Source organism: Lethenteron reissneri, chromosome 21, assembly GCF_015708825.2.
Source record: "Lethenteron reissneri isolate LAM-NWPU_2019-01 chromosome 21, ASM1570882v1, whole genome shotgun sequence".
NCBI lineage: Eukaryota > Metazoa > Chordata > Hyperoartia > Petromyzontiformes > Petromyzontidae > Lethenteron > Lethenteron reissneri.
Window position 1 is genome coordinate 16162020 of NC_083799.1, and position 16080 is coordinate 16178099.

At 52.1% G+C, this 16080-nt stretch overlaps 1 protein-coding gene across 1 annotated transcript in view; it reads left to right on the forward strand.

Annotated features, from left to right (window-relative positions):
• The window catches only part of LOC133344947 (obscurin-like), a 60835-nt gene that overhangs the window by 17125 nt on the left and 27630 nt on the right, over nucleotides 1-16080 (forward strand). The window contains 10 exon segments of the mRNA XM_061555276.1: nucleotides 1275-1553; nucleotides 1682-1948; nucleotides 3297-3575; nucleotides 3704-3970; nucleotides 5332-5610; nucleotides 5739-6005; nucleotides 11771-12049; nucleotides 12172-12438; nucleotides 14574-14852; nucleotides 14976-15242. Coding sequence (XP_061411260.1) covers nucleotides 1275-1553; nucleotides 1682-1948; nucleotides 3297-3575; nucleotides 3704-3970; nucleotides 5332-5610; nucleotides 5739-6005; nucleotides 11771-12049; nucleotides 12172-12438; nucleotides 14574-14852; nucleotides 14976-15242 — 2730 coding nt within the window.

Below are 16080 nucleotides of genomic sequence, written 5' to 3' on the forward strand. Positions count from 1 at the left end.
CTTTCAATGGATCAAATATGTTGGACAGGCTATTGCTAATGTGTCCTGCAGTCACGAAAGCTTCAAATCAAGATTGTTGCTCATGTATTTTAATTTCTATTTCTCACGTGTAAAAACAAAAATGCTCGTTAAATTGTCACTGTATGGTGCCGGCCCGGGAGGGCTGTGGCGTGCGATGTTCTTACGTCGCGGACAGCATCGTGTGGGTTGCTGTGTGAGGCCGGCTCTAGCACAGCACGGCGTGCGCTGCACCGTCATCGCGTACACCCCGTAGGTGGGTGTAGTACCAGCCCTAGCGGGGCTTGGTGAGCGCTGGGATAGTGCAGGCACCATGCGTGGCGTGCAGTGCGGGCTCCCACAAGGGGGAGCGGGAGAGTGTCAGCCCAGGTACAGGGTTGCCCAGGGAAGAGGCACTCTGGTTGACCCCGTAGACACGTGATCTGGAGTGTCCACAGAGAGGCCCCCAGGTGGGGGGGCTAGGGGGTGATTACATGTCCAGGGAGAGCTCTCGAGGGGGATCGAGAGAGAGCTGGAACGCTTGAGAAGGCGGGTGTGGCCGAGGGCGGAGCCGGCCCCGGCCCGGGAGGATAAAAGGTGGGTCCCTGAGAGGGACCGGGTCGCTTCGTTCTGCAAGCTAGAAGCTCCACGTCTACAAGCTGGAAGTTCTACATCCTACGAGGCATCAACACGTGGCCGAGGACCCGAGTGAGGGTCTGACCCTTCGTAGCTGTAACTCCTACGTATAGTGTAGTTAGCTGGGTGGTCACCACCCCAGGCTGTATCTGGTAAAGGGGCAGTTATCGCTTTGTATATACGTGTTACAATAAATGTGTTGCCTCTAAAGAACAACGTCTGTGACTCAGTTGAACTCACTACACATTAGAGCTGCAAACTTCAGCAAAGAGCGTTGAACACTGCTAGGCCACGTCACTGCCCTTGTCTTGCCACATCTGCACTGAGCAAGGTGCACTTACTTGCAGCCTATGCAATCGGGTATCAGGTAGGGAGAATTTATAGATGCTGGGTGTTATTCACATGGTAGGGGAGAGACATTCAAGCTGGACGGAGCACTCTGTCTTGGAAATGGTAGAAAAACTGAATAAGCAGAGTCGTACGCCAGGCAAAATGCCCCTCTACCAACTATAGAATCACATTCAAAGCAATCATAACCGAATGTTATGAAATCCATTTTGCTCATTTTGGAAGAGGCACTATGTCGTTTTTTTTTTTTACAATTCAATGTGGTCATACAAGTTGTTTTGTTGATCCCCTAGAGCCGCCAGCCACGTTCCGCAGGCGCCCGGACGCCCAGACGGAGTGGCACGTGGCCCCCGGGGAGCGGGTTGTGCTGAGCTGCGAGGTGTCCCGGGCGGACGCCGCCGTCACGTGGCTGAGGGACGGGCAGGAGCTGGCGGCATCGGCCAGCGGCGTGAGGCTGGAGAGCGTGGGGCTGGCGAGGCGCCTGGTCATCCAGCAGGCCCGGACAAACGACTCCGCGTCCTACGGCTGCCGCACGGACGTGGACTCCGTGGGCTTCAGCGTCAGCGTCAAGGGTGAGGCCGCGCCGCCGCTGCCCGCCAGCCCACGGGACTCGTCGCCGAGCGCCGCCTCCGCCTTTGCTTGCGCCGCTGCCCCCTCGCCGAGCGTGCGTCTCCCCCCCCCTTCTCCCCCGTGGACACAGAGCCCCCGCTGTTGTTCTCGACGCCGCTGACGGACGTGCTGGGCGTGGCGGGCGAGCCTCTGGTGCTGCGCTGCAGGCTGAGCCGGGAGGCGGGCGACGTGGAGTGGAAGAAGGACGGGGTGAAGGTGCGGCCCGGCAAGAGGCACCGCTTCGCGTCTGACGGGGCGGCGCGCACGCTCACCATCGCTGGCGCGGGGCCGGAGGACGGCGGAGAGTACTCGTGTGAGACGCCCGACGGGGCGACCCGCGCCACCGTCACCGTCCAAGGTTCGGCTCATCACCCACTCAGAAAATGCCGGCACTTGCAGGGTTTCTGTGGGTCGAGCATCATGGCATTTTGCTTTCAATGGATCAAATATGTTGGACAGGCTATTGCTAATGTGTCCTGCAGTCACGAAAGCTTCAAATCAAGATTGTTGCTCATGTATTTTAATTTCTATTTCTCACGTGTAAAAACAAAAATGCTCGATAAATTGTCACTGTATGGTGCCGGCCCGGGAGGGCTGTGGCGTGCGATGTTCTTACGTCGCGGACAGCATCGTGTGGGTTGCTGTGTGAGGCCGGCTCTAGCACAGCACGGCGTGCGCTGCACCGTCATCGCGTACACCCCGTAGGTGGGTGTAGTACCAGCCCTAGCGGGCCTTGGTGAGCGCTGGGATAGTGCAGGCACCATGCGTGGCGTGCAGTGCGGGCTCCCACAAGGGGGAGCGGGAGAGTGTCAGCCCAGGTACAGGGTTGCCCAGGGAAGAGGCACTCTGGTTGACCCCGTAGACACGTGATCTGGAGTGTCCACAGAGAGGCCCCCAGGTGGGGGGGGCTAGGGGGTGATCACGTGTACGGGGAGAGCTCTCGAGGGGGATCGAGAGGGAGCTAGAACGCTCGAGAAGGCGGGCGGAGCCGAGGGCGGAGCCGGCCCCGACCCAGGAGGATATAAGGTGGGTCCATGAGAGGGACCGGGTCGCTTCGTTCTACAAGCTGGAAGCTCCCCATCTACAAGCTGGAAGTTCTACATCCTACAAGGCATCAACACGTGGCCGGGGACTCGAGTGAGGGTCTGACCCTTCGTAGCTGTAACTCCTGTGTATAGTGTAGTTAGCTGGGTGGTCACCACCCCAGGCTGTATCTGGTAAAGGGGCAGTTATCGCTTTGTATATACGTGTTACAATAAATGTGTTGCCTCTAAAGAACAACGTCTGTGACTCAGTTGAACTCACTACACATTAGAGCTGCAAACTTCAGCAAAGAGCGTTGAACACTGCTAGGCCACGTCACTGCCCTTGTCTTGCCACATCTGCACTGAGCAAGGTGCACTTACTTGCAGCCTATGCAATCGGGTATCAGGTAGGGAGAATTTATAGATGCTGGGTGTTATTCACATGGTAGGGGAGAGACATTCAAGCTGGACGGAGCACTCTGTCTTGGAAATGGTAGAAAAACTGAATAAGCAGAGTCGTACGCCAGGCAAAATGCCCCTCTACCAACTATAGAATCACATTCAAAGCAATCATAACCGAATGTTATGAAATCCATTTTGCTCATTTTGGAAGAGGCACTATGTAGTTTTTTTTTTTTACAATTCAATGTGGTCATACAAGTTGTTTTGTTGATCCCCTAGAGCCGCCAGCCACGTTCCGCAGGCGCCCAGACGCCCAGACGGAGTGGCACGTGGCCCCCGGGGAGCGGGTTGTGCTGAGCTGCGAGGTGTCCCGGGCGGACGCCGCCGTCACGTGGCTGAGGGACGGGCAGGAGCTGGCGGCATCGGCCAGCGGCGTGAGGCTGGAGAGCGTGGGGCTGGCGAGGCGCCTGGTCATCCAGCAGGCCCGGACGAACGACTCCGCATCCTACGGCTGCCGCACGGACGCGGACTCCGTGGGCTTCAGCGTCAGCGTCAAGGGTGAGGCCGCGCCGCCGCTGCCCGCCAGCCCACGGGACTCGTCGCCGAGCGCCGCCTCCGCCTTTGCTTGCGCCGCTGCCCCCTCGCCGAGCGTGCGTCTCCCCCCCCCTTCTCCCCCGTGGACACAGAGCCCCCGCTGTTGTTCTCGACGCCGCTGACGGACGTGCTGGGCGTGGCGGGCGAGCCTCTGGTGCTGCGCTGCAGGCTGAGCCGGGAGGCGGGCGACGTGGAGTGGAAGAAGGACGGGGTGAAGGTGCGGCCCGGCAAGAGGCACCGCTTCGCGTCTGACGGGGCGGCGCGCACGCTCACCATCGCTGGCGCGGGGCCGGAGGACGGCGGAGAGTACTCGTGTGAGACGCCCGACGGGGCGACCCGCGCCACCGTCACCGTCCAAGGTTCGGCTCATCACCCACTCAGAAAATGCCGGCACTTGCAGGGTTTCTGTGGGTCGAGCATCATGGCATTTTGCTTTCAATGGATCAAATATGTTGGACAGGCTATTGCTAATGTGTCCTGCAGTCACGAAAGCTTCAAATCAAGATTGTTGCTCATGTATTTTAATTTCTATTTCTCACGTGTAAAAACAAAAATGCTCGATAAATTGTCACTGTATGGTGCCGGCCCGGGAGGGCTGTGGCGTGCGATGTTCTTACGTCGCGGACAGCATCGTGTGGGTTGCTGTGTGAGGCCGGCTCTAGCACAGCACGGCGTGCGCTGCACCGTCATCGCGTACACCCCGTAGGTGGGTGTAGTACCAGCCCTAGCGGGCCTTGGTGAGCGCTGGGATAGTGCAGGCACCATGCGTGGCGTGCAGTGCGGGCTCCCACAAGGGGGAGCGGGAGAGTGTCAGCCCAGGTACAGGGTTGCCCAGGGAAGAGGCACTCTGGTTGACCCCGTAGACACGTGATCTGGAGTGTCCACAGAGAGGCCCCCAGGTGGGGGGGGCTAGGGGGTGATCACGTGTACGGGGAGAGCTCTCAAAGGGGATCGAGAGGGAGCTAGAACGCTCGAGAAGGCGGGCGGAGCCGAGGGCGGAGCCGGCCCCGACCCAGGAGGATATAAGGTGGGTCCATGAGAGGGACCGGGTCGCTTCGTTCTACAAGCTGGAAGCTCCCCATCTACAAGCTGGAAGTTCTACATCCTACAAGGCATCAACACGTGGCCGGGGACTCGAGTGAGGGTCTGACCCTTCGTAGCTGTAACTCCTGTGTATAGTGGAGTTAGCTGGGTGGTCACCACCCCAGGCTGTATCTGGTAAAGGGGCAGTTACCCCTTTGTATGTACGTGTTACAATAAATATGTTGCCTCTAAAGAATAACGTCTGTGACTCAGTTGGACTCACTACACATTTGAGCTGCAAACTTCAGCAAAGAGCATTGAACTCTGCTAGGCCACGTCACTGCCCTTGTCTTGCCACATCTGCACTGAGCAAGGTGCACTTGCAGCCCATGCAATAGGATATCAGGTAGGGAGAACTTACAGATGCTGGGTGTTATTCACATGGTAGGGGAGAGACATTTAAACTGGACGGAGCACTCTGTCTTGGAAATGGTAGAAAAACTGAATAAGCATGGTGGTACGCCAGGCGAAATGCCCCTCTACCAACTATAGAATCACATTCATAGCAATCATTTGTGAAGACATAACCGAATGTTACCAGATCCATTTTGCTCATTTTGCAAGGGGCACTATGTAGTTTTAATATTTTTTTTTACAATTCAATGTGGTCATACATGTTGTATTGTTGATCCCTTAGAGCCGCCAGCCACGTTCCGCAGGCGCCCGGATGCCCAGACGGAGTGGCACGTGGCCCCCGGGGAGCGGGTGGTGCTGAGCTGCGAGGTGTCTCGGGCGGACGCCGCTGTCACGTGGCTGAGGGATGGGCAGGAGCTGGCGGCGCCGGCCAGCGGCGTGAGGCTGGAGAGCGTAGGGCTGGCGAGGCGCCTGGTCATCCAGCAGGCCCGGACGACCGACTCCGCGTCCTACACCTGCCGCACGGATGGGGACTCCGTGGGCTTCAGCGTCAGCATCAAGGGTGAGGCCGCGCCGCCGCTGCCCGCCAGCCCGCGGGACTTGTCGCCGAGCGCCGCCTCCGCCTTTGCTTGCGCCGCTGCCCCCTCGCCGAGCGTGCATCTCCCCCCCCCTTCTCCCCCGTGGACACAGAGCCCCCGCTGCTGTTCTCGGCGCCGCTGATGGACGTGCGGGGCGTGGCGGGGGAGCCTCTCGTGCTGCGCTGCAGGCTGAGCCGGGAGGCGGGCGACGTGGAGTGGAAGAAGGACGGGGTGAAGGTGCGGCCCGGCAAGAGACACCGCTTCGCGTCTGACGGGGCGGCGCGCACGCTCACCATCGCTGGCGCGGGGCCGGAGGACGGCGGAGAATACTCGTGTGAGACGCCCGACGGGGCCACCCGCGCCACCGTCACCGTCCAAGGTTCGGCTCATCTCCCACTCAACACATCTCTGCACTTACAGCATCGTGGTTCTTTTTGATGCACAACATATATTGCACTGGCTATTGCTGTGGTTTGTTATTCAGTCTTCGGAAACACAAATGGACTTGCCACAAACGTAGTGAACTTTGTGGGCATTCATCTTCTTGGTTCTTTCGGTAAAGTCACGTAGAAGGGAAGTAATAAAATAATAAAAATAAAACATAATAAAACAATTCTCACGACGTTTCGGCTACAACGCAAGCAGCCGTCTTCAGGTGAAGAATGAGACAATGCCAAGCTAGGAGCTTATATATAAGCTGCGTTGGAGGTGGAGGAAAGAGCGCCTTAACAAAAGAATGTGCATGTGAAGAGGAATTTAGCATATTCATGGAAAATGCGTAGGAGGTGGGCGGGGGGGTTTCAAAGTCATATTATGCCCATGCATTATGCAGGATCAACAGCACCAAGGGGGGGGGTTCAGGGATTAGCAGTAACAAAGGAAAGGAATGTTAATGATATGTAGCTGCAGTTACTCAACCACCACGTAGAAAACTAAAGTATAAACTACATAAAAAACTAAAGTATAAATAGCATAGCACCATCAGTATACTTACTATACTCTACACTAAGCTGAGTTACTAACAGCAAGTAATACATTACAATTCTACGTCGTAAAAATTATATAATATGCTTCCATCTAAACTTTATTCTATTTCATCAACGAGCATATACCGTACTATATACTGCCAACATTAAATTATATACTGTATTGCTGTAAACCAACCTATATCTTATACATTTAATATAACACTATGTATTATTCTACCCACCCTAATGTGTGTCGAAATGGTTTATTACGTCCTTCCAATGATTGCTAAGCCAGAATCCATCTTCTCGGTTAAAATTGTCTCTGTGTTTGTATATGTGGATCGCCTCATGAACGAATCTCTCATGATAGCCAGATGGCTTGCAGAGAACCTCTGTCTTGGAGAAGTCAATGTCATGTGAGCCCACTGAATTGTAACAGTGATCTGCCACGGCTGAGGTGTTTGTCCTACCGTGTTTCAGGTCTGCCTTATGTTCACGGATGCGGTCCGAGACATGTCGTTTGGTTTCTCCAATGTAACTGCTACCACAGAGGCAACTTAGTTTGTAGACGCCAGGGTACTGTATGTCTGGAACCACATCTTTTACAGACGGGACCAGATCACGGATTTTATGTACTGTGTTGAATCGGACCTGGATCTTGTGTTTAATCAGGATTTTGGAGATCTTTTTTGTGACCCCAGCAATGTAGGGTAAGGTGATGGTCTTGAAAGGCTCCTCAACAGGATCCTTCTTGATGGTTGGAGTGATGGCTTTGCGGATTGTGTAGTCGGAGTAACCATTAGCCTTAAGAGCTTGGCGTACGTGTTTGAGTTCACTGGAAATGTGTTCATGGTCGGAGATGCATTGGGCTCTATGATATAGAGTCTTGATGAGGGAATTCTTCTGGGATGGATGGTGGTGGGAATCCGGTTTTAGATAAGCATCCGTGTGGGTGGCTTTCCTGTAGACAGAGTGGCTCATTGAACCATCAGGTCTCCTTTTGATTAGGACATCCAAAAAGGGTAGCTTGCCATCATTTTCGACTTCCATGGTGAATCTGATGGCTGGGTGTATGGAATTGATGTGGTCGAGAAATTGGTCTAGAGCAGGCCGGCCATGTGGCCAGATGACAAAAGTGTCGTCTACGTACCTCTTCCATAAGGTCGGGCGTAGAGTGGCAGTCTGGATGGCGTCCGTCTCAAATTTCTCCATGAAGATGTTGGCTACAACCGGAGATAGGGGGGAGCCCATTGGGGTGCCCTCAATTTGCTTGTAGAAGGTTCCATTCCAGGTGAAGTATGTATTGGTTAAGCAGTGTCTCACCAGGGGGGGTACCCCAGCATTCAGTCCTTGATGAACCAAGTCTTCAATGATTGCGATGGTGTCAGGCACAGGCACCTTGGTGAACAAGGAAACCACATCAAAACTGACAAGCAGGTCGTCTGGGGACAGGGCAATCCCCTTGATTGTCGATACCAGGTCAGTAGAGTTTAGTACTGCAGAGGTGGTTTTTCCAGTGAAAGGCCGTAGGATTTCGGACAAAAAACGAGCCAGTTTGTAAGTGGGGGAGTTGATAGTAGAGACAATGGGACGAAGAGGTGTATCTTCTTTATGTATCTTTGGCAAGCCGTACAATCTTGGTGGCCTGGCTGCAGAAGGTTTCAACGAGAACTGTTTGGTCTGATCAATTAATGCGGTTGAAGCAGAAATGATGTTGTTGGTTTTGGAGACGAGGCTGTTGGTGGGGTCTCTTTTTATTTTTGTATAGCTGCCATCGTTGAGTAGTTCTTGAATTTTGTTGTAGTATTCTATTTTGTCCATGATGACAGTGGCATTGCCTTTGTCGGCTGAGAGGATGACAATGTCATCCCTCTTTTTTAATTGAGCTAATTCAAAACGCTCATCTTTGCTAATGTTGCTAGCTGGCATCTTAGCGTTTTTGAGGGTTACAGAGATTTCAGATCTTGCTACGTCTGCAGCGATGTGACTCAAGCCCTTGAGAGCTACATCTACTCGAGCAATTATATCATTAACTGGTATGTGTCTAGGTGTGACTGCAAAGTTTAGTCCTTTAGCTAAAACGGATTTCAAACCTTCAGAAATAGGACTGTTGCTGCGATTAATTACGACTTTGTTAACATCTAGCTTTTCAATGTGTGGGTCCGGTTTCTTGTTTGAGAGGCGGTTGAATTTGGAAATCAAGTTGTCCTTACATTTAGTCGACATAGCGGCAGCTGAAGAGGCAGTCATTTTTTCCACATGTTCCCAATCCGATGTGGACATTGTTACACTCAAAGATAAGTGTGATTTGTAGAGTGTCTTGTCTAACTGATCTAGTTCGGTGCGCGTAAGTCTGATTTTCTCTGAGATAAGGGCTAAACTAGTTCTAGACAGAATTCGTTTCGCATTAGAAGAAGTTACAGCAGCAGATGTTAGTGTAAATGCGTTTGGTATTACCTTAGAGTCGCGGCATCTCTTCAGAAAGGTGAGAGACTCGATTAGCTGAGCCTTCTTATCCCGGAGCTTGTTGAAGGATCTCAAAGTTATGTGGAAACCCTCCCCGTAGAGGCGGTTAAATTTCGATTTAAAGCTTTCGTGACTGCAGGGATTCATCTTCTTGGTTCTTAGAGTCGCGGCATCTCTTCAGAAAGGTGAGAGACTCGATTAGCTGAGCCTTCTTATCCCGGAGCTTGTTGAAGGATCTCAAAGTTATGTGGAAACCCTCCCCGTAGAGGCGGTTAAATTTCGATTCAAAGCTTTCGTGACTGCAGGGATTCATCTTCTTGGTTCTTTCGGTAAAGTCACGTAGAAGGGAAGTAATAAAATAATAAAAATAAAACATAATAAAACAATTCTCACGACGTTTCGGCTACAACGCAAGCAGCCGTCTTCAGGTGAAGAATGAGACAATGCCAAGCTAGGAGCTTATATATAAGCTGCGTTGGAGGTGGAGGAAAGAGCGCCTTAACAAAAGAATGTGCATGTGAAGAGGAATTTAGCATATTCATGGAAAATGCGTAGGAGGTGGGCGGGGGGGTTTCAAAGTCATATTATGCCCATGCATTATGCAGGATCAACAGCACCAAGGGGGGGGTTCAGGGATTAGCAGTAACAAAGGAAAGGAATGTTAATGATATGTAGCTGCAGTTACTCAACCACCACGTAGAAAACTAAAGTATAAACTACATAAAAAACTAAAGTATAAATAGCATAGCACCATCAGTATACTTACTATACTCTACACTAAGCTGAGTTACTAACAGCAAGTAATACATTACAATTCTACGTCGTAAAAATTATATAATATGCTTCCATCTAAACTTTATTCTATTGCATCAACGCTATGTCGACTAAATGTAATTTAATGTTGGCAGTATATAGTACGGTATATGCTCGTTGATGCAATAGAATAAAGTTTAGATGGAAGCATATTATATAATTTTTACGACGTAGAATTGTAATGTATTACTTGCTGTTAGTAACTCAGCTTAGTGTAGAGTATAGTAAGTATACTGATGGTGCTATGCTATTTATACTTTAGTTTTTTATGTAGTTTATACTTTAGTTTTCTACGTGGTGGTTGAGTAACTGCAGCTACATATCATTAACATTCCTTTCCTTTGTTACTGCTAATCCCTGAACCCCCCCCTTGGTGCTGTTGATCCTGCATAATGCATGGGCATAATATGACTTTGAAACCCCCCCGCCCACCTCCTACGCATTTTCCATGAATATGCTAAATTCCTCTTCACATGCACATTCTTTTGTTAAGGCGCTCTTTCCTCCACCTCCAACGCAGCTTATATATAAGCTCCTAGCTTGGCATTGTCTCATTCTTCACCTGAAGACGGCTGCTTGCGTTGTAGCCGAAACGTCGTGAGAATTGTTTTATTATGTTTTATTTTTATTATTTTATTACTTCCCTTCTACGTGACTTTACCGAAAGAACCAAGAAGATGAATCCCTGCAGTCACGAAAGCTTTAAATCGAAATTTGTGGGCATTGATGCAGGGATCGGTATTGGCGGATCCTTTTGTCCGTGAATGGATGCGGTTAAAATAATAATTTTAGCGATGTTAGGAGACCACTTCCAGGTGACCCATCCATCGGTAAATGTGGATGAACTATTCTAATTAGGGAAACAACCTTTGGTAAACTCCTCCCATCCATACATTGTCGTGAATGGATGGAGAATCTATTGATGGATAACACGAGTTTTCGTTTGTGGCATGGCAGTGTAGATAATGGAGTTAGCGGATATCAGGAATAGCAGATAATAGGGTCACGGATCACAGGATATTCACTGCAGTGCATTATACGCTCACGTGTTGACTGAGTCAACGGAAGTTATTTTGTCGTTGCTTTTCTGAGGTGGGTACATTGGCTCCATTGGAACCTCCTTTGCCAGTAGCAAAATATGATAATTTGATTATTTTACCCTTTTATCTGGCAACAAAACTGACACCTTTTTTACAAGGAATCATGTTTCCATTGACCACAATACCTGCGGTCGGAATGCAAACAAAAAACACAACTCTGATCATGTATGCACTCTCCTTGAAATTGATTGGTCCACACCCGAGACAGCTTTTCTTAGAGCCTAGTTTCACATGGTGTTGAACATTGGCTGCCAACAAAATAACACGTATGGTATGAAGTGAATTTAAAGAAATAGAACGCGTTTCTGAAGTCTTCTTCAGATGGCTGATGTTGATGTAGAGAAAGAACTGCGATGTAACATTGAGGTGGTTGATCCAGATGATTGCGCCACGAGTAGCGGAGGGCATCGCTGTGACGACGCCTCCTGCTTCGTGTTTGTGGATGGGGCAGAGTCGTTCTATGATCCATGGTCCGTTCTGAGTGACCAGAGTCACCACACTATGGAGAGGTTTTTTTTTTCCTATTTGTACATTAAGTGTCTATTGTTTGTGTGGATGCACTTCAGGGTTGTAGGCCTTCATCCTCATGGAAGCTTCTACGTTGAGTCTTTCACGAGGTGTTTGTTTATGACTTCTTGTGAATTCCATTCGGCATTCGAAGATTAAAGTCATAGCCTCAGATAGAATTTGTTATCGTATATGAAGAAGAAGAATTACGTCTTCTTGTGCTATTTAATCCGATTATGTTGTTCGTGATGACGAATGTGGTCACACATGTTGTATTGTTGATCCCTTAGAGCCGCCAGCCACGTTCCGCAGGCGCCCGGACGCCCAGACGGAGTGGCACGTGGCCCCCGGGGAGCGGGTGGTGCTGAGCTGCGAGGTGTCCCGAGCGGACGCCGCCGTCACGTGGCTGAGGGACGGGCAGGAGCTGGCGGCGCTGGCCAGCGGCGTGAGGCTGGAGAGCGTGGGGCTGGCGAGGCGCCTGGTCATCCAGCAGGCCCGGACGAACGACTCCGCGTCCTACGGCTGCCGCACGGACGGGGACTCCGTGGACTTCAGCGTCAGCGTCAGGGGTGAGGCCGCGCCGCCGCTGCCCGCCAGCCCGCGGGACTCGTCGCTGAGCGCCGCCTTTGCTTGCGCCGCTGCCCCCTCGCCGAGCGTGCGTCTCCCCCCCCCTTCTCCCCCGTGGACACAGAGCCCCCGCTGCTGTTCTCGGCGCCGCTGACGGACGTGCGGGGCGTGGCGGGCGAGCCTCTGGTGCTGCGCTGCAGGCTGAGCCGGGAGGCGGGCGACGTGGAGTGGAAGAAGGACGGGGTGAAGGTGCGGCCCGGCAAGAGGCACCGCTTCGCGTCTGACGGGGCGGCGCGCACGCTCACCATCGCTGGCGCGGGGCCGGAGGACGGCGGGGAGTACTCGTGTGAGACGCCCGACGGGGCCACCCGCGCCACCGTCACCGTCCAAGGTGCGGCTCATCACCCACTTAGAAGATGCCGGCACTTGCAGGGTTTCTGTGGGTGGAGCATCATGGCATTTTGCTTTCAATGGATCAAATATGTTGGACAGGCTATTGCTAATGTTTCCTGCAGTCACGAAAGCTTCAAATCAAGATTGTTGCTCATGTGTTTTAATTTCTATTTCTCACGTGCAAAAACAAAAATGCTCGATAAATTGTCACTGTATGGTGCCGGTCCGGAAGGGCCGTGGCGTGCGATGTTCTTACGTCGCGGACAGCATCGTGTGGGTTGCTGTGTGAGGCCGGCTCTAGCACATCACGGCGTGCGCTGCACCGTCATTGCTTACACCCCGTAGGTGGGTGTAGTACCATCCCTAGCGGGGCTTGGTGAGAGCTGGGATAGTGCGGGCACCACGCGTGGCGTTAGGCCTCGGCAAGGTAAGGTAAATTACCCTTTTTACCGGGTAAAAGGGTAAAGGTGTCGACATGCCAAGGGGTAAGGTAAAGGGTAGGGTAAAGGTAGCTCGGAAGAATTACCCGGTAGGGTAAAGGAAGCGCGAAGTATTACCCGGTAAATACGGTGCCTTGTTTACTGCTAGAAGCTCCGTGGCGCAGTTTGTGGCCTCCATTTAACAAGTAATATTTAAAACAAACTTTATTAAAAACACGTTTTTATTAAACGTACTCGTAATGGCAGAACTCCACGACTCCAGGAAGTGGCCCCGAAGATTGCCACAGCGTAAGGGACCGTTGTGATTTACAGCCAACGTCAGTTGAGCAGTGGACAATTAGAGCCAAGCCGAAACATAACATATACAAAAGGATTTTATGATAGAATATAGTGTTGTCATCAGTATGACATAAGTATACCAAGTTTGCAGTCGATACCACATTAGGAAGTGGGTTAAAATTGAGTTACAAGATTTGAGAATACAACAACGACGACAACGACAACAACGACAACAACAACAACAATGACAACAACAACAAGCGTGTAAAATTGGAATCATGGAGAGTATTCTATATGAATAAAGCGCTCTTCCTAGCATTTACCGTTATAAACCTTGTTCATGTGTAGTAGTACCCCAGTAATTACCCTGTAATCGGGTAATTTGTATGGGGTAAGGGTAAAAGGAAGGGTAAAAGGTAGGCTCGTTGCTTTTTACCTTTTAACTTTTACCTTACCTTGCCGAGGCCTACGTGGCGTGTAGTGCGGGCTCCCACAAGGGGGAGCGGGAGAGTGTCAGCCCAGGTACAGGGTTGCCCAGGGCCGAGGCACTCTGGTTGACCCCGTAGACACGTGATCCGGAGTGTCCACAGAGAGGCCCCCAGGTGGGGGGGCTAGGGGGTGATCACGTGTCCGGGGAGAGCTCTCGAGGGGGATCGAGAGGGAGATAGAACGCTCGAGAAGGCGGGCGGGGCCGAGGGCGGAGCCGGCCCCGGCCCGGGAGGATAAAAGGTGGGTCCGTGAGAGGGACTGGGTCGCTTCGTTCTGCAAGCTGGAAGCTCCACGTCTACAATCTGAAAGTTTTACGTCCTACGAGGCATCAACACGTGGCCGAGGACCCGAGTGAGGGTCTGACCCATCGTAGCTGTAACTCCTACGTATAGTGTAGTTAGCTGGGTGGTCACCACCCCAGGCTGTATCTGGTAAAGTGGCAGTTACCCCTTTGTATTTACGTGTTACAATAAATGTGTTGCCTCTAAAGAAGAACGTCTGTGACTCAGTTGGACTCACTACACATTTGAGCTGCAAACTTCAGCAAAGAGCGTTGAACACTGCTAGGCTACGTCACTGCCATTGTCTTGCTACATCTGCACTGAGCAAGGTGCACTTACTTGCAGCCTATGCAATAGGGTATCAGGTAGGGAGAACTTACAGATGCTGGGTGTTATTCACATGTTAGGGGAGAGACATTCAAGCTGGAAGGAGCACTCTGTCTTGGAAATGGTAGGAAAACTGCATAAGCAGGGTGGTACACCAGGCCAAATGCCCCTCGACCAACTATAGAATCACATTCATAGCAATCATAACCGAATGCTATGAAATCACTTTTGCTCATTTTGCAAAAGGCACTATGTAGTTTTTATATATTTTTTTGCAATTCAATGTGGTCACACATGTTGTTTTGTTGATCCCCTAGAGCCGCCAGCCACATTCCGCAGGCGCCTGGACGCCCAGACGGAGTGGCACGTGGCCACCGGGGAGCGGGTGGTACTGAGCTGCGAGGTGTCCCGAGCTGACGCCGCCGTCACGTGGCTGAGGGACGGGCAGGAGCTGGCGGCGCCGGCCAGCGGCGTGAGGCTGGAGAGCGTGGGGCTGGCGAGGCGCCTGGTCATCCAGCAGGCCCGGACGAACGACTCCGCGTCCTACAGCTGCCGCACGGACGGGGACTCCGTGGGCTTCAGCGTCAGCGTCAAGGGTGAGGCCACGCCGCCGCTCCCCGCCAGCCCGCGGGACTCGTCGCCGAGCGCCGCCTTTGCTTGCGCCGCTGCCCCCTCGCCGAGCGTGCGTCTCCTCCCCCCTTTCTCCCCCGTGGACACAGAGCCCCCGCTGCTGTTCTCGACGCCGCTGACGGACGTGCGGGGCGTGGCGGGGGAGCCTCTGGTGCTGCGCTGCAGGCTGAGCCGGGAGGCGGGCGACGTGGAGTGGAAGAAGGACGGGGTAAAGGTGCGGCCCGGCAAGAGGCACCGCTTCGCGTCTGACGGGGCGGCGCGCACGCTCACCATCGCTGGCGCGGGGCCGGAGGACGGCGGAGAGTACTCGTGTGAGACGCCGGACGGGGCCACCCACGCCACCGTCACAGTCCAAGGTGCGGCTCATCTCCCCCTCAACACATCTCTGCACTTACAGCATCGTGGTTCTTTTTGATGCACAAAATATATTGCACTGGCTATTGCTGTGGTTTGTTATTCAGTCTTCGGAAACACAAATGGACTTGCCACAAACGTAGTGAACTTTGTGGGCATTGATGCAGCGATCGGTATTGGCGGATCCTTTTGTCTGTGAATGGATGCGGTTAAAATGATTTTAGTTAAAAGTTTTTGCGATGTTAGGAGACCACTTCCAGATTATTCACTTAACCTAGGTAAATGTGGATGAATTTGGCAAATTACGGAAACAACCTTTGGGAAACTCCTCAAATCCATACATTGTTGTGAACGGATGGAGAATCCATTAATGGATAAAACGAGTTTCCGTTTGTGGAATGGCAGTGTAGATAATGGAGGTAGCGGATTTCAGGAATAGCAAATACTAGGGTCACGGATCACAGGATATTCACTGAAATGCATTATACGCCCACGTGTTGACTGAGTCAACGGAAGTTATTTTGTCGTTGCTCTTCTGAGGTTGGTACATTGGCTGCTAACAAAATAACACGTACGGTATGAAGTAGATTTAAATAAATAGAACGAGTTTCTGAACTCTTCTTCATGTGGCTGATGTTGATGTAGAGAAAGAACTGCGATGTAACATCGAGGTGGTTGATCCAGATGATTGCGTCACGAGTAGCAGAGGGCATCGCTGTGACGACGCCTCCTGCTTCGTGTTTGTGGATGGGGCATTGAGTTGTTCTATGATCCATGGTCCGTTCGGGTTGGCCGCATTCACCGCAATCCGGCGTCGCCATCCGTGCGGCAGCCGTAGGA